The 19,600-nt window shown below is 33.9% G+C and overlaps 1 protein-coding gene across 1 annotated transcript in view; it reads right to left on the minus strand.

The window, feature by feature from the left end:
• Window positions 1–8,277: 8,277 nt before the first annotated feature.
• The window catches only part of LOC134840117 (uncharacterized), a 77,826-nt gene continuing 66,503 nt past the window's right edge, over window positions 8,278–19,600 (minus strand). The window contains exon 8 of the mRNA XM_063855808.1: window positions 8,278–8,924. Within this exon, the coding sequence (XP_063711878.1) occupies window positions 8,454–8,924 (471 nt within the window). The 3' untranslated portion in view covers window positions 8,278–8,453. The remainder of the gene's footprint in view (window positions 8,925–19,600) is intronic.

The following is a 19,600-nucleotide window of genomic DNA, read 5'->3' on the forward strand; positions in this document are numbered from 1 at the left end:
TGTTGTTGAGCTCAGGTTAAGTTGAGAATGTTCTGGATATGATGTAAGTAGTTGTATCCGCAGTATGAGTCGTAAAGTAGTGTCTGTTGGTTTGTTTCAGCTCGCCGATCGACTGGAATTGAATAGCTTGTTTCTGCTCGACGATTGTCTGGATTTCATGATGGGGCAATGTCGGCGTGTGCGTTGTCTGATTTCGTGTTTCTTCTCTCGAAGTCGCGGATAAGTTGTGCGTTGTATTGGGATAGTGAATTGTTTACTTTGATGTCACTCTGTAGTTGTAAGAGGCGTACTGCGAATAATTATTTCGGGCAATCCGGTGTTCATGATTTCCGCTGACAGTTGATTGAGTTCCTGCAGTCTGGTTTCTGCTGCTGCCACAAAAGAACTCAAAGAACGAGTTGATTTTACCGAGCAGACTTTTTTCTCCAAGAAATCGAGAGATCTATTGAGTTGCATTTGGCAACTGAGGAATTTGATCCAAGTTGACATAGTTTTTTTTTCTTTTGGAGTTGTTTGTCGAAGATTCTGTCGTATGTAGATCGTGAGAACGGCTATAAAAATTGAGGCGATGCGCAAATTAGATAAAAAAAAGAAAATTGAACAGAACCAGGAATCGATTTTGATTTAGAAAGTTTTTTTTTAAAGAAAGTTCTGTCTAAGTCTATAAATTCTGATTTTTTTTATTATGTTTTACAGATCAAGCATGCGCAACCAAAGTCAAACAAAACTTGAAAAACCATCAAAGAATTGTTTTATGAACTGCAAAGAGATTTCTTGTTACGTTTTTGTTTAGGTCCACCAAAACCTAATTATCTTTACTTCAACGCTAGTCTCAGTTATAAGGTGGTACTTTTAAAATCAAACCAAATGACAAATTTAATTGCAGTATTCGTATAAATTGCTAGCCAATTTATGTTTTACTTTCTGTCATGCAAAACCCAAAAAAATGAAAAATATCATCAAAAATTGTTCTATGAACTGTCAAACAGAGTTTTTTGTTATGTTTTGAAGAAGTCCTTGAAAAATAAAAATCTATAGTTCAAGTCTAATTTCAAGTTTTCGGTAGTTAATTTTTTTAAATCTAACCAAAAGGAGCAACACTTAATTGTTATCAATTGCAGTACTTAAAAGCAATTCTAGCCAACCTTGAAACTAGACATAGTTTTCAAATCTGCAGCATCATGTGCCAGTTTAATCGTTAGCTTTTTAATATGTCAAATTACACTTTAACAAGAAGACTTACTGAAAAAAAGTGCGAGAAAATGATATTTATTTTGTTTGCTTTTGAAATTCATTCGAATTCAATTTTTGCTTTCACATACAAATATTTCGAATAAACATACTTGTTATATTTTGCGAAGTAAAATTACAACATAAAAAGCTGAATTACCAAGGAAAACAACAAAAGGTTGTTTGTTTCACAGTGTGTTCAGAATGGGATTTTGGTTATCTCTTTAACAGTCAAATAAGAGAAAGTTTTTTTTGGGGGGGGATTGAAATAAGTTGTCAAAAAGCTTAAGGACGCGACAAAAGAAAACTAACACAAAACAAAAAGCTCGAGTATGCTTTTTGATTCTGTTTTTTTTTTGAAAGTGCATGAGAAAAAAATGCGACGACAATCCGGGGTTAAGCTTTAATAAATTTATTTGCCCACTCCTAATCTTGGTTTTCTTTTGCTTGCATTTGTTTCAACTGTTCCTCTTCCTTTCGTTTTCGCTTCGTCTTTTTTTTCTAGTATTTATGAAGTATAAGCCCAAATTCCAGCTGACTATAGAAGTAGTTCAAACCAAGAAAACCATCCAATTTTTGAAGAAAAATCCACAACGGGATCAGCGTATAGTAATTGTCAGTACGTTTGCAAGATGAGAATCCAATCTTTCGAACGAGTATTCAAAACATTTCCCGAATTCACATGTGTACTGCTGTATTGTATCGTTGGATTGATCATATTATATCGCTGTAAAGTGTTGCTGTTGTTGTATCGCTGTTTTGTACAACTTACCGAATTTTCCAAGCAAAACTATTTGCAGAATTTTTCCCGAAAATTCCAAAAAAGGGGGATTGTATTCTTTTTTAACTTTTAAAAAATTATGTGGTCTGTAAGGCTGTACAAAAGTTGATGAGATCGGCTTTTTTGCTCGCCAAAACATGCAGTTGACATGTCACCTCACGTCAGAACATGGCTTCAAGAGTCAACTTTCTTAGTTCTGGTTTGTTTCGAGAGTGTCTATATCAAAGAGATTGCAAATGTTTGATCACCGGGACCTTTGATTTACAAATATTGGGAACATGTAGTTGCTTCGGCAACACTGTGTGTAGAATGCTCTAATCTGGTTGACTTAAAATTCGGTCCCAGAACTAATTTTGCATCCTCCCCTACACAGCTTTGGAGGAGGGGGAATATGCTAAATTGATCCTTTTGAAATTTGAATCATATGGTTATGATTTGTTGGTGGTTCTTATCTTAACGGGAACGAGTACTTCTATGGACGAAACCTTGAACATTTTTAATGTTTTCAAGTTGAACAATTTTTTTCCGTTTTACAAGATTTTGCATCAATTGACATCAAAAACTCAACATAAAATACCAAAAAACTGATTTGTAATTACCAAAACGCACAAAACGTACTAGGATCCTGGTGAAATAATTTGGTCTTCTGATGCTTCCCCCACTATACAACCATCAAATTTGGTCAACAGCTTGTGTATAAAATGGAAAAAGACTCATCGTATGTCAGGGCAAAACCCTGAATGTTCCAGCTACCCCATAATTCATATCAATTAGTTTTTTAGAAAAAAAAATATTGAAGAACTATAACTTTTGGGCAATAACAAAGATCAAGTGTGAAAATTTGAGTCTCTCGAAAATCATACGACAGAATAGCTCAGTTCAACTTGGAACATCTCGTCGTGCGGGATAATTCGTCATGCAAAAATCATTCGCATTATGCTTGCAAGATAATGGATTAAATCTTCTGATGGTTCATAAATTAGTCCAAAGCATGGCCAAATTAGTCCAGAGCAATAACTTCCAGAGCAAAAAAATGATTGGAGTTAAAATATATATTTTTTTAAGATTTGATTATATTCAATGAGGCATAACAAGTTTATGTTAAAACTACTTTTTTAATCGCTAAAAATTGACTGAATAAAAAACCAAGAGTAAAGTAGAGTAAAACTGTTTCACAGAAAAAAAACCCTTTCCTAATGTAATTTACAAAATCATATATATTTCGCATCTCTTTTTAATTTATTGGGATAAATGCGACGTGTTAATTATCCCAAATGTGCAACATTTATAGCCTTTAACTTTACGAAAAAATAAATACTCCCAAAAAAATTAATAATTTCGAGCTCAAGGCATCAATATCTTCCGGACCGTCTAAAAACATTTTGAAGAAAAATATATTTTAACAGTCATAGTGTTTTTTTGGACAAAAATACAACATCGATACATTTTAGCTGCTTCTAGGCTGAAATTGATTCTATCATTGAAATTTTAGATAATTTGGTGCAAAGCACGCCGAATTAATCCAGCGATACGCAATTAGGCTTCGTGGCAATTTAACACCCCGCAATTAAACAAAAAATCATTGGAGAAATCCTTGACTATTTCTTTTTTTTTCCCGCAGGACTTAACTTGATATGGTAACGAGTGATTTCAAGGTTATTTGTGGAAACCAACAATGATTGCACTAGTCTAATTGATCAGAATGTCGGAAGAAAGGATAATGAGCCAAATAGTTTTTCAGTTCAACATCAATGCGTCAAGATCTCAAACAAGGTAGAATTTTTGTCAAGAAATAATATTATGATAACAAAAATTGATCAGTCTGAAAGGTCAACCCATCAAAAGTTTTTAACATTTGCAAAAACTGGAATACTAAAAAAATTCAATACGCGAAAAAAGCTTCTGTAACAAATGGAGGTGAAAGATGGTTCAAAATCTTTGTGATATTGCAAATATAGGTTTTTTGACAACGAGTTGGAAGCGAAACTATTTTATTTTTGGTTATTGGTTTGAGTGTTGTGTTTAATTTTTTGGTGTCAGCTGTCAAATGATTTTCGCCATCTCTCTCGGTTTCAATGATAAATGCATTAGCATGTTTTCTGGTTTTATGAGGTCTGAAAATTTCGCTTTTGCAACTAATTTCCTCAAAGGTTTTAAAAGAAAAGATTTTTGGCGAGATTTATATTTGGCGGTTTCAAATTTTAAAAAAAATGATAAAAATAATTGTCTCGCTGGGGGATTCACCACAATTTTTGAAGAATAAAGTGTTTGAATAAAAAATAACTGAAATTTTTATTGAATTTTTTTTTTGAAAAAATCAGTACTTTCATTTTAAAACAATGTTATTTTTCCAAAAAAGAAATGTAAGATGTTGTTGATAGGATCTCAATAATCATGACAAAAAACTAATAGGTTTTTGTGATTTGGTAAGCATTTAAACAATAAGTTTTTCAGTTGTGACCTAAGTTCAAAAAAACAATTCGTTGTTGTCGAGAAAACTTATTCTCATTTGTTCGGGAAATTCGGTTCAGTGTTAAGAGCTAAATATGATTGAAAAAATTATTATTAATTCAGCGTATGAATCCTCTGAACCTGTAATTTAAATAAATAGAATTTTTTTTAAAATACTATTTTTTATGAGTTTTTTTTGTACTACTGCCTGATGTGAAACACTCGTCACATTCCTTTTTGCTTCTTCAACAGTAATCCGGAGCTTTAATCTAATTTTTTGGTATACTTTTGATTCCATTTTTGGAGCTACCACACGCAAAAAAAAGATAACTTGCATTAAATATAAAAAACGGCATTCGAGACCGATTAATAAGCAGTGGAAGTGTTCAAGATTTTGCCCTGATACGAGCAGTCTTGTTCGATTATGTAATTATTATTGCCAGTTAAGTTGGATAAAGTTATGTTAATTATAAGTTGCGATATGAAACTGCTTTTCAGTAGGAAAAAACAGTTTGACAATTGTTTTTTGTTTTACGCTTTTACAACAAAGATTTTTTTAAATCAGCCATAGAAAAAAATATTTAGCAAATCAACGCATTTAACAACGCGTCGCTTCAAATTTAGCAAATCAACGCAATTGAAAACATGACTTACGCCATTCTAGATTTTTTTAGAAAGATTTTTCAATTAATTGACATTGTCATTTGTCGCTTAGAAGCAACCGGCCCGATCCATACTGCAACTGAGAAAACTTAAGGAGAGGTATAGGTCGAATTATTTTTTTCTCATTACGAGGCCAAACTATGCATTTTGTGTATTGTAAGCGGATTCCGCATCAAGGACGCCCCTATGTTCTTCTTTTGCTCTTTCATTTTCTTTCGTCGTTCCGACAAAATTTTAACATGTTTAAAGACTTGTCTAAGGAAATCAGGAACAAACAGACACAAAACTGTGAGCCTATCCAGTGCACAGTTTGGCCTCGTAATGCTGGACAGATTGTGATTCACTTTTGGTTGAATGGTTTCCGCTACTGTTTTGGTAATTTACTTTGTGGTTTTTTAATTAGGTTTTTTGCACTTTTTTGAGACAGAATTTTGGTCGAAATTGTTTACACAAATCAATTTGGCTATATCCCGTGTTAAAAAAATTTCCTCGTGTTTTTACACGAGGAAGCTCAGGGTGTGGGTGGCAATAAATATGAATGACGGGTACAAAATTGAAAAATTTTGTGATAGCCATCATCCTATGAATTATGACTTTACTGAGCAGCCTATTATACTAATCTTTAACGCCCTTTAATCTTGCCTTTGCTTCCCCAGTAAAGCCAGCAGCAACTTTTCTATAAAAAACAGTATGTTAGCCTTACAAAACTCCACGTAAAAACATTACCAATCCTCATGAATTTTACAGTTCACGTGCGCAGTCAATTTCAGAATTCTAATGTTGAAGAAGAGGAAGATCATTCAGGGCTTCGCAATTACACAAGCAATCCTGCCAGGGGCAGATATAGGATTTTCTCGAGGGGGGTTGGATTTTCAAAAAAGTTTCGAAAATTTCCTTTCTTCTAGGCCGACCACATTGATTTTCTGAGCTCTCCACAAGTAGTAAAAAGACTATATTTTTTGAAGTTTTCAGCGCCGCAGGCGAAACTTTGAAAAATTTAGTATATTTTGGCGCCAAAGGCGCATTTACAAAAATTGTAAGGTCAGTCAGCTAAAAATTGATATCTGAAAATAGTACAAAGGGGGGACCCTTTGGGTCGGCAGGGGGTGGAATAGATATCCTGCAGGAATATTACGAGACTTTGCATTCCCTTCATTGCGTAGAAATTTTAGCGATGATGCATTACATAAGAACTTCGAACAAACATGTGAACCCGGGTTGACGTTCATAGAAGAAAAATGCTTATCATACAGTTTCATATATGAAGTTTTTGGAAAGAATGCTTATCATACAATTTTCATGTATGAAAATTATAAAATATTCATTTAGTCATAGAAAAAAATTAAATTTTCAAAAATCACCAAAAAACGTCTCTGGGTAACTTTAAGTAGATTTAAATAAGTATATCTATGATAGAGGGCATAATGACAATCAAACACATAATTTTACTTTCGGTCAGAAAAATGCTCATCATAAAGTTATCATGAAAATTGTATGATATGCATTTTTTTCATAAACAAAAACAAATATTTGAGGTAAAAATTTTTTAATCCCTTTTTTGGCTGCAAATTTGCATTTGTGCTAAAATATAAATTTTACGAAAAAAAAATTGCATGCAAAAATTGACATTTTTGTGTTTATAACGTAGTCCAGGATGAGTTTCATACCCAAAATACATGAAAATGTTTCTTTTTTGTAAACACGATTATTGTTTTTTGTTTCATTTGCTAAGATAAAAATAAAATTGTGAAAAACAGGCCTTAATTCTCAACCATCATAAGTTTCAAGCTAAAAATTATCTAGCCATATTCAAAAAATTACTTATTTGGTATATACTTCCATGTGAAAATGTTATAATTAACTTTTATGGCTAAAACCACCAAGTGCAGTTTATCTGCGTGGTAACTGCTAGTTACACTCTGCGTTTTCTCATGACAAAAATTTATGGGCTTGTGTTTTGGTTGAAACACGAAATTTCGAAACAAAAATTTTTTGAATTTTCATTTATGGAAAAAATGCTTAACATACAATTTCATAGTATGGAAAAAATGCTTATCATACAATTTCATATATGAAAAAAAATGCTTTTTTGCTATTTTCATACATACACTTTTACTCTATGAAATTGTATGAAAGAATATGACAAGCATTTTTTTCATATATGAAAATTGTATGATAAGCCTTTTTTGTCAACCCGGGGAGTGGCAATTTTACTTTTGCCATGTTATTCAATAAAAGATAAAATAAGTGACGCAAAGTAGCATCTGGATTACCTACACACATATTGTTTTCACTAGCTCTTATCCACCTTTTTTACAAGTTTTTTTTAAAATAATTAACAACAAACCGTTAAACATTTTGACTACATGCACTCGTGCAGTTTCACTGTGATCTTACATCTTACTTCACAAAACATATTTCAGCAACCTCCTATGTGAGTTGTTGCTAGGTAGCTTTAGAGAGTTGTAGAAACTACAGTCTATTTATAGATTAGATTATATATAGACTATATACAGATTATTTACATAAAATATACAGATTATATACAGGCCAGGCTCTATACATATTACATTAAGATTATGGTTTGATTTTCACAACATACTCGCCCATCAGATAATATGAGCAGGTTAAAAAAATTTAATGAAGGCTTTTCGAGTAAATTTTTGTGTCAATGTTTGATCTAAAAAAGTTTGAAAATCAGTAATATGGAATCTTGTAGCAGAAACTGATTGATCATAGTTGTTTTTCAAATTTTTTTCCACAAAATTTCAAATGGCATTTGAGAAAATTTGCTTTTCTCACCGCGAGAACGTTGCGAAATTTTAGAGGGACCTCTCGAAGTTTGTAGTTTGTGTTAAACATTGTTCCTCAAATGAGTTCAGCTCACTATAACTCTGAGGCAGTTTTTTTATGATAACAAATTTCTGCTACAGTTTGTGAAAAAAATATATTAAAATAATTTTAGATGGTCAAAATTGAAAATGTTACAACCCATGTAAATAGCAGTTATTATAATCAATTTTGTTTACGTATTATTCATTTTGTATACAGTTTTTTTTGTATAAAAATTATATACTGGACTACATACAGATGATCTACAGGTTTTATCGAACAGAAAAGTTGATTATTTTGGCACTAAAATACATTTAAGGTTAGTGAAAAAAAAATCGATTCTATTTGTATATAAATGATTATTGTTCGCAAAATGGTTGTAGTAGATAAATCAGTTCTATACTTTAGCTTTGAAAACTTTTCCGTAAATAATCAATATCCATTTTCGCCACTGTGGGGGTGTCATATTCTCGTAACAATATGAGTTAGTTGTTATTCAAGCATTCTTAGTCCTTTCCAAATCCTGGAAACACTTTTTCAAATCACTCGCAATTCCAGGTCGTTCGATCAGCTCCGCTTTCGATACCGCATTCTTGAAAAACTCACTCGCGTTTGAAAATCTGAAGGCCTGTGCTTTGAAAACTTTCATTTTCCCCTCATCGCTTAAAACCGAGCCATAAATATCCAACAAACGTCCCATATATTGACAGTAACTCTCCTTTTTGTCGGTTTGCAGAATCAAATCGATCGCTCTCGCCTCATTGTGCCAATCCTTCGATGCTTGTCGTCTCTCGATGACCTTTTGCAATGTTTCAATGGCCTCGTTTGACCTTTCTAAGCGAACTAGAGTTTCGCCCTGTCTGAATTTGGCCTCTAGCATTTCGCCTTCCATAAATCCTCCTTGTGATCTTTGAAGATACGTTTCGGCGTTTTCGAAGTCATTGAGAGCCTTCTCATACAATTCTTTCTAAACAAACAACACAACCAACATGGATTTAAATTTCACTGCAACCTCTTTTTAGCTGAAGAACCATAAAATTTTTCTATACAAGTCTTTGGCTTCAGTAGATACTAAGATAGCAGTTAGACTCCCTCATTACTAAGATAGCAGTTGGACTCCCTCATTACTAAGATAGCAGTTAGACTCCCTCATTAACCAATCGATTCCATATTTTTTTAAATCATTTACGGCACATTAGTAATTTGGCTACATTGGCTCAAACGCAGTTTTTCCAAAAAAGGGCATAATTTTTGGGCTGAAAAACTGGGCCCTTCTACCGTTTTGCCACCAACTACTCTTTTTGTGCATAAGCATCTAATTTAAAGAGTAACTACTGACTTTACAAACTTGTATATGAGAACCAAATGTGTTTTTAATTTTGTAATGCAATCAGATACCAATTTTCAAGATATTTGGACTACATGGACAAAACGTAGAATCACAGAAAATGGTATGTGGCGGGGAAACGGTAGAAAAACCAAAATTTTAACCAAGTTCACCAAAAAAGGTTGGCAAAGTGTTCAAAAACTGTGCTACTCCGACGCGACGCCACCTTCCTTGCAAAAAACTTTCAAGTAACTCTGTACAATGGTCATCGCCGGGTACTACCAATAATCATAAGAAAGGGTCGAGTGATATATCATTTTTACTGAGTTAGGACCGAAGTGTAACTCATAGAGTAATTTCGGATAGGGTACACCGTCTGCTCGTCACGCTATCTTATTTTCGGCCGGATAGATTCGTGCAACTTCTTAGTCTAATACCGATCCTAATCTTACTCTTATACTATCTAGTCTCAGGTTGTTTAACTAGTCTCTGCTAGGCTCAATAGATCTAGGGTATACTGGTTTATTGCGGCTGCTGAAGTGCTCGGGAGAGTCCAACTAATTTCTAAGTTAAATTCAAATCTCTCTGGTGCTGAAATTACAAGTAACTTCAGCACTTACAAATAAGTGGGTTGTTAGTTAGATGGATCATGATTGGTTAATATTAAATACTTTACATTGGTAAAACATTTAATTTATCCAATCATAAAATGTAGTTTAGATCAGGTTCCACCCATCCGGGTTTTACAGAGTTTTTTAGAATAGTTCTTTTGCAATTCGAAGGATGGATGATGGACGTTGGTGTTTGGCGAACATCATAATTTTCTTCCGTTTCCTCTTTTGTTAGGGAAGTTCCAGGAAGTTGGAGTTAGAGACATAAGACGTTGTGTCTTCTAGTGACAACGACTACGTCTTTGCAACAAACTCAAATCTGATTTCAGAATGGTTTGCTATGTCAGGTTTTTCTGTTCTGCGTGGAGAACTTCTTTTGTGTATGATCTAGTTTGGGAATGGCGTGGAGATTGTGCGTGGAGGGGATGCCTGGTTACTCGGATCTGTACGTATACTTGAACATCGAGGTGGTCATTGGTCTAGTTCAATGAAGTCCTTTTCTGCGAGGTCAAGTCGTACTCTAAATCCTTTGAGTTGTGATTGTGAGCGGCATATCGATTGTAGTTGGTCATTCTCTCTCGAGTGTAGTGGGGTCGTCTTGTCTTTTGATGTTCGTCCTTGGTGTTGTATTCTGATCTATATATTGCATCATGTGATTTTACATTTTATAAAACTTTTATTAGTTTAATATTTTTTAATAATGATTTTAGTTAGTTGTTTTCACAAAAGCTTTTTGTTTTAGTTCGGTTATTTTGAAGAGTTACTCACACTTGAGTAGCTCTTATTAAAAATAAAGGTGTGGTCACAAAGCGTGGATGTAGCACGGTGGGTTAGGCCGGCTATAGAGCATGCTCAGGACGTCCTTCCTGGTGGGTTAGGCCAGGAGTGGGAGTATGATTTCATGCGGTTTTTGTGAGGGGTCCTGTTATGTGACAACGTTTTATGTTGGGTTTGTTGTGGTCTTACTTATGTTTTGTTGGTTGTGTCCTTTTTTCAAAAATCAAATTGTTTGTGGTATGGGTTTGTCTTTCGACTTTTTTGTGTTTTATTATTTTTTTTTTAGACTTTATAATAGTCTTCAAAAGAATAAATTATCCAGTTTTAAACTGGGTTAATCCGGTTTGGGTACCGTTGGTTTCCTTTTCTAAGTCATGCTGTTATTCTATGATTTGTGGTATTTAGTAAGCTGCGTTGGTTAGTTTTGTTTAATATATAATTCCTTTCCAACCGGGTTAAAGGAAAGTTTGAAACATGTTATTATATGTTAGAGTTGTTGAGTGTGAAAACTTGAAACTGAAATTCATTATTTTAAACAATTCTTCGTGGGCGAGCTGTGCGAGTGTGGATCGAATTTCTGTGCGAATGAATGAAAATATCAAAAGGTTAGTACTGCATTTGCATTTATTTAATTTACTACATAGAATTTGGAAATTTACTGCTAGTTATGGGGGAATTTTAAGTTACAAATTTTCATCATAATTAGATTTACTGCTTTGGGGGAAAATATTATAGATGAATTTACTGCATTGGTATTAAATTTATAAATTTATAAGTGTAAGAGATTAATAGAATTTTTGAAATCTGTTTGATGAAATTTGCGATCTTTATTTGTTTTTTGTGGTTTTTGTAGGTGATCGTCGGATGAAGGCTAAAAATCTAAGGAAAACATGGATAAAGTATGGTGAGTTTTTTAATATTTCAATTAGTTAGTTATATTCATTTAATTCATACTTACCTGTTAGTCGTCGGGGAAAAAACCGTGGGGGAAGATGTCGTGAATGAGTTCTGAAGTTGTTAGTAGTTTAGCTAAGATGCGGATGATATTTTTAGTTTGAAGCAGTGGCCAAAGCAATTGAAGTGCCTTAATAGTGGTTAGTTCTTCAGTGCCAACTGCAAACTCATAAGGTGTGTTTTGGATTAGATTATATAATTTGTGATTGAATTTAGTGTTGTGGATGAATTCTAAAATTGGGATTTCTATGGGTTGTACAAACTCGTGCGGGATAAGGAAGGGTCGGGATTCTTCGGCGTTGAAGGTCTTGGTGATGGGACAGAAGATGTACATTTGGGTTATGGGGTCATAATTACGAAGAATACCATGGAGGTTAGTGTCTTTAATACAATATGTGAAATTTAGGAAAAATGGTGAAGTGTATTTGGAATTAATGAATTGAAAACGATGGTGTGGTTGTCTAGAGGGTGTGTGTAGGTCAAAGTGATTTTGGATGAAACGATAATAACTATATGTGTGGGTTTGTTTAGTGCGCAACATAATATCGTGTGAGCAGTGTAAATCTCTTTCGTGTGGTGCAAGGAAATGAAAGGTTAGTGAAAATATTTGGAAGCGTTCTTTAAAACTTTCGTATGCTTGTGTGCCTGTTAGTGCTTCTGAAATAATGTGATCAAACTTTCGGTCGAAGATGTTTAGTGTAAATATATATGGTGTCTTGATGAAAAATTTCTCGGTAATTTGTGGATTAGCGAAGCGATCGTCGTCTAAGAATTGATCTTGGTTAGCTCTGATGATGTTGTGATCATAGTATTCGAGTGTATATTCGTTAGCTCTAGGTGCAGTGTGTGTTTTTAGTGATTTTTTATATCCAACGTAAGTAAATTGTCTAGCGGTTAGTGGTGTAGTGAGTCGATATAGCATGTCCGTATTTCGCTCTATATCGATGTGAGTGTTAGATAAAGGTAAGCAAAGAGGGTTAGTGAAATGATAATATGAGGTCCAAGAGAGAGTGGGCATTAAAACGTATTCATCTACGAAGTTGCGTGTTTCGTTAGTGTCATGGGGGGTGTTTAAGGTGTATTGTGGGAATGAGGGTAAGGTGATGGCTAAAAATTCTTTTGTGTTAGTATGCTTGGGGTGGTTGATGTATTCACGGGCTGTTCCTGGTTTTGCTGGGAAAGGATGGTTGGGGAACTTTCTTTTAAAAGTGCGGTAAGCTCTATTAGTGTTGAGTGAAGATTCAGTTGATGTGGATGATGGTGCTAATGATTCAGTATAATTTGAAGAGGGTGTAGGGGTAGGGGGGTTGGATGAATTTATAGTGGAGGAGATTTGGTTTATGGTTGGGGTATTAAGGTGGTAGGGTTGTTGTTGGAGGGTAATAAAATTATCTAGCTCTGGGGAGATTCGGGGGGTGTCTGGAGAATGAGATGATTGGTCAGAATGGTATGAGGAGTAGGTTGGGGTAACTTGGGAAGCATAAGAGGGTGTGGGAGTAATGGGGTCAGGGTTATTGGATAATATGGGTTGAAAAGGGGGTTAAGAAAAATTAGAAGAGTTATGAAAATTATTGGATGGGGATGGTTCTGAGTCGGCAAATTCATCGGGGTTTCAATATTCGGGTTATTGAGTTGTGAGATGGAATATAAAACTGAGATGTGTGAATTAGTGTCGGAATTCATGCCTGATGTTACATTACTAGATGGAAAATCGGGTGGCGGAAAAGCAAAAAGTGGTATTATTGGGATTGGAGAGGTAAGATTGGTTGGGTGGGAATTTGATCGGTGTAGTGATCCAAGTTGGCGGCTCATCGTGGGCTAAAAAAATGATTATTTTGAGACTGAAAAGCGGTGGTATGGGGTTGTTCAATAATTTGTTCATAAGTATTATCATCTTGTGACTGGTGTGTCATTATATGTTGGATGGGACTTTGTGATGTGGTGAGTCGAAAATTTGGATTATGTGTGATGGCTAAATTTCGAAAATTTCGTGGGACTAGGGATAGTGGATGGTTATTTGGTAGGGGTGGTAATTGTGGTGCCGTTGGCGTTATGTCTACATTGTTATGTTCTTCGTCGTATGTATTTTGTCGTGTTGTTATTTTTGTGTTATATTCTTTTATTTGTGCGTCTAAAAGAATTTTGTTTATAGATGTAGAAAAGATTCCAAAAAATCCTGCAAATAGTATGCGTGCTACACTTGCTTGTCTGTTTACTTGTGTGTGTATAGCACATGTGTTGTAGATTCCTTTTAAAAGTGAGAAAAGAAATCCAATAAAGTTAAACATTGCGTATAAAATAGTCAATTTTTCTAAGATGTAGTAGGGCCATCCTAGAAAATCGAGGATCTCATTTTTGAGTGTAACAAAGCTAAAAATGTTGATTGGTGATATATCTTGGGGACGGTATTTTTCACCGTTTAGATATATATAATCTTTAATGTCTTTAAAATATCCGCTATAGTCTTGCGTGTAGATATCGGCAAATCCTGCGGTTTCTGCAAGTTTGCGTAAATTTTGGTCTATTGATTGTCTTTGTATAGTGTCCATTTGTGTTAATAATTCTTGGAATTGTTGTGTTCTAATGTGATGTTGAATATCTGATTTTGAATAGATTCCTATTGATTGTAAGTCTATATTTGGGTTTCGAGCAATAGCGCGAATGCTTTCTGGTGAAAATTTTTTGAGTGATTGCATTAATGTGGGATATGGTGTGAGAAGATAATATTTATTTTCATCAGGGTTTAGTTGTACTACATTGTGGCTGTTTTCTGATCCACATGGGACTGCGGTATCCCAGAAATAGGTTCTTCGTGAAAGTGTATCCACGAAATGTACTTTATTCTTATAAAAGATAGGGATTCTTTTATAACATCGTTTATCTTCAAAAACGTATAGTGGTGATACTTTTTTAGTACAAGTATAAAACCATAAGATGTTTCCTTCATAGTCTAAAAAATTTGATCTATTTCCAGATAATAAGTATCCTGCATAGGGTATTTTTAATACTGCTAGTGCAAGTGATTGTAATATTTGTGTTCGTTCTAATTCGCATAATTGGTGTAGTGTTTCTAATTCGGAGAGTGACATTTCTTGAAAAATTCGGCTAATTGTATAATCTAGTTTCATATCTAAATGAATATCATAGTGGATATTACCGAAATATGTAGTGTTCATTAGTGATAATTCTTGTAAGCGTGTGCTTCTGGTGTCATGAGGTTTTAGATGTCCACCAGGTTGTCCGTTGCTTTTTTGAAAATTAACTGGTATATAGGATGTTCCTTCGTTTGGAGGATGACCTGTGGCATATGGGTCGATTTTTACTTTTCCAGTGGTCATGTCGAATCCTTTTTCGTATTCAACTAATATTTCAGAGTATTGTGTTCTGTGAAGTGGATTCCTGTATTTACATGCAAGTTCTGTTTCTTGATATATTTGAAAACGTGTCAATTTATTTTCTATATTGTCTATGTTTCTAAAATTAGAACTTAGTTTTCGTGATGGATGGACTTGTTCATATGGAATTGATTGTATAAAATATTTTTCGTGAAATTTTATCATACGAGCGTGTATTTTTGCTACTTGAAATGCTGTACATGTATCTTCAGGGAACCAAACAATTGTTGCTTGTGTTCTCGTTGTAGGGTCGCAATAACCTTGATCATTTTTACAAGGTAATCGGATTCCTTGATAGATCATTGTATTATCTGATAAATCTCGTGTTAGTTGTATTTTTTCGAGTTGTATTTTCCAATCGAAAAACATTATTTCTTGGTATCCTTTATTTTTTGTGTCTGCTTTGCAGTTTGATGGGTCATTTATACCAATGTGTGGTATCCAATGTTTATCGTGTAGGTCATAGGTTAATCGTCCGTGTGCGCCGTTATACGGGTATTTTTCGTCTAGTTTTATATGTCCTTGGTGTCTTTCAAGTTGTGATTGATGTACAGAGTCTGGAAAAACTTGAAAATTTACTAACTTTCTTTGGGAGTTTTTATTTTGTGTGATGTTTAGTCTAAGTAATTCATTTTTACAATCGTCGGGATTGAGATGTAAAAGACGTTCTATATTACTTTGATAGAATGATTCATGGTCAAGTCGGTTTTTGTTTCCATTCGAGACTTGTGAACAATGTACTTTCTTTTCGGAAAATGTTGCTGTGAATTTATAACCTGTAACTGTTGTTGCTCGGGCTTTTGAATAGAGTGTTGCTATTACATCTGTGGTTTCTATAGCTTGTGGTTCTGTTTCACATTGTGATACTTGATTTATTGCATATTTATGTAGTGTTTTTTGTTCATTTTCTTCACAATCGTAATGTGTTACTAGTAAATCTTGTGGTCCTGTACGAGGAGAAGGGTTTATGTTTTGATTTGAGATTACTAGAAAAAGGAGTTGGAGAAAAATTAATAATTTTAAAATATACATGTGTATGATAATCCTGAGTATGGATTATAAAATGTAATGTAGCCAATTGTGTTTTTGGTATATCTGTCGTATTTGTATATTACTTCAGTAGTTATAAATGGTGGTGGTAGTGATTGAGCTGTTATGTTAGGTGGATTTAATGGGTAGGGATGTTGGGTAATATTATTTAACTTAACTGTGATTTCAAACTTTAATTGTAAACTGTTTTGTTGGAGTATTTGAATATTGTGATCACGGATATCGTTGTGAATATCTTGGCGATATTGTAATCTATTAAGTGCCCAGTTATGAAGGCGGTTACTTTCTTGATGTTGTCCAAATAGTGGTGGAGGTGCTGTGAATGTATTCCAATCTAGTCTTAAAGGAATATTTATTGATGATTGTTCTCGATATCTGGCGTCGAGATTATTTGGAAAGTTTAAGTTAAAGGGTGGTGGTGAAAACTGGCTTATTGATGGTGTTGATGGTAGTGATAATGTTTCTGGTAGTGATGAGGATGTTGTTGTATCCGTAGAAATATCTATGGGGTCATTGACTAAATTTGGTTCACCTTGTGTAAATGAATGTGTAGTCCAATATGGTAGTCGTGATGCCTGGTTTGGGGGGTTAAAGGGATTTTCACGTATTTGCTCAGATGTTGGTGTTGAACCTAAGTAATCTGATGGTAGGCTTGAGGTGCTACGTTGTGAAAGAAGCGTAGGGGTTTCTGGTAATATACCAATGGGGTTTTCTGGAGTGTTTTGTGATGGGGATTGAGGTATATCAAAATGAACTCGGGGAGTTTGAAGATTTCTGTTTCGTCGAGGATGTATAATTTGTCTATTTATTTCGACTGTATTTTGGTTTTGACTAGAATTTTTTATTCTATTTAGTTCTTGTGGTAGTGTTGGATATAGGTTATATGTTGGTTCGCTTAAAGGTGCTTGTCGTTGAACTGGTTCTAGTGGTTCTGATAAACGAGCATGTCGTTCTTCAAAAGTGTATGGATTGTCTTGAAAAGAAATTCGTGTAGATGTTTGAGGATTTTGAGTAGTTGAAGGTGGTGTTTGGTTATCTTGGGATGATGTCGGTGAAGACTGATTCTGTGACTGTTGGGTAGCAATTTTTGATGGTTTTTTGAATTATTACTTTAGTGAGAAATTTTGTGTTTATTATAATATTCTTCCAAAAAAAGAATTAGAAGGATTGTTGCTAGGGCAAATGTGAGGATTGCTTTCTTTATACATTTACAGATGGTCAAAATCAGGGATGATAAAAATGTTATGAAAATTACAAACAATAAAAAAATATCGGTTCTACTGAAAATTGTTCGTATCATTTAGACAAGTTGTATAAATCGTACCTGTGGATATAATCAAGGGTTTTGGAAAGTTGGAGGAATAGTTCGAGTATCGTGTAGAAAATTAAAAAAATGTTACAAAAAATGATTAGGATTATTAGAAAAGATTCAAGTATATCAAAAAGAAATATTATAAAGGCTTCAAGTATTGAAAAAAAATGTTTAAAATTTATAAGTATTTGAGCAACTGTTTGAGAGAAGAGCATTTAAGAAATGATCTCTTGGTCGAATATTTTTTGCTGTTTGAGGCGATTTTCTAGTGTGGTCGAATTATTTATTAGTTTTTTGACAAGTGGGTTGAGTTTTGTAAAAAATTGTTGGGGGCAATTTTTATGGTGACTGGGAGGTCGTCTTTTTCTTTATTTTTGTTTGTCAAATGATCCGGGGTATGGTGAGATTTTTATACTTTAGGCTAATTAAAATGTTCATTTTGTTACTTTAGGCTAATTTAACAAATTTGCTTTGGGGGTATTCGTGGTCTGAGTTGGGGAAATATTGTTGATCTTTGGTTTATTAGATAAGGGAGGGGTACGGTATTATGGTGATATTTATTTTAGTTGTCAAGTTGGAGTGGTTTGCTTATTTTTGACCTGGAGGTCGTAAAGTTATAGTTATAGATGTGCCTGGAGTTCTAGATTATTCGTCTAATTGATCTTAGTTTGAGTTAGAGAAAGTGGCGGATTGGATGAATCCTATTGGTCTATTTTGAACTAGAATTATTGCGTACTTGTGAGCATGTTATTTTGAAAAATTGAAATGAAAAATGTTACGGAGGTTTCAAGATTGTGAAGTATGAAATCTTAAAATTACTTTTTAAATTCTACTTTCTTTAATATTTTAGATTGGGGGATGAACATTTTGTAGTTTTTACGTGGTTGATTTCGGAGTCTTGTTGTTTTTCTATGTTCAGATTTGTCTATTTCTTCTTGGGTATTATTTGTTCTGTCATTTTTCTATTTTTTCTTTGTTTTGGAGATTCTTTATGGTTTTGTGTATTGTTTTTGGTGGCGGTTGGTTTTGTGTTTTGATTTTCGGTGGGGTTATCATTTTGTTCTGTGTTTTTCAGATGTGGTTCATTTTGAATGATTTTTAATCCTGTGAAAGAATATAATTGAGTTAATTCGCGGAGTGCGTATTCTTTTGGGTAATAAGGTAATAGGTTGTTTCGATGTTGAACGATTTCTTTTTTGTTTGAGTCGGTAATTTTATATGTGACATCAGTGGGTTTTGCAATTATTTGGTATGGTCCTTTTCGAAGGGGTTGTAATTTTTTAGAAATTTTTTTTTGAGTATTAAAATTAGGTATTAAAACAAATGTTCCAATTTTTAAATCGGAGGCTGGTGTAAAACGTGAATTGATTTGTTCATTGATGTTTTGTCTTTGTAATAACTTTTTTGTTATTTTTTGATAAATTTCATTGTGTTTTTTATCTCTATTTAGAATCCATTCGGTGTGTGTACCGGAGGCTAGTTTAAGAATTTGTGGGTGATGAAAATGATCTTCATCGTGTGTATGTAAAGGTAGGTTATAACAAATTGAGTCTTTATTTGGTTGACAATAACCTTGTGCGTTTTTATGAGAATTTGCTGTAAACATTATTGGTTTGCGTGGCTTTTGGTTAAAAACCATTTCGTATGGTGACATTCCTAAAGTTGTCGTAATTTGTGAATTATATGCTAAGGGAAATAATTTTACATCTGCTGACCATTCGGTATATTTTGTATCATTTCCGTTGATGATACATCTAAGATATTCTTGTAATGAACGGTTCATACCTTCGACTAAGCCGTTTGTCCAAGGTGCATGAGATGTACGTGGTTTGTGTTTAATGTTATATAAATGACATAGTGTGATAATTTCATTATTTATGAATTCTGTACCGTTGTCTGTAACTAAGATTTCTGGTAGTCCGAATTTTGCTATCCAGTGTTCATAGAGTGTTGTGTAAGCGTAATAAGCGTTACAATGTGGTACTGGGTTAAGTGCTACATAATGTGTAAATGCGTCAACAATTACCATAATGTAGGAGTTTCCTTCTGATGAGGGTGAAATTGGTCCCTTAGTATCAAATGAGATACGATGGTTAAAGTACAAGCTTTGTCCTTTAAAATCTTGTTTTTGTGCTATTTGTTTTTGATTCGGGTAAGGTTTATTTAGTTGACATACTATACAATCATTGCATAGTACTTTTATCCAAATTGGTGCAT

The sequence above is a fragment of the Symsagittifera roscoffensis genome, chromosome 2 (assembly GCF_963678635.1).
Source record: "Symsagittifera roscoffensis chromosome 2, txSymRosc1.1, whole genome shotgun sequence".
Lineage (NCBI taxonomy): Eukaryota > Metazoa > Xenacoelomorpha > Acoela > Convolutidae > Symsagittifera > Symsagittifera roscoffensis.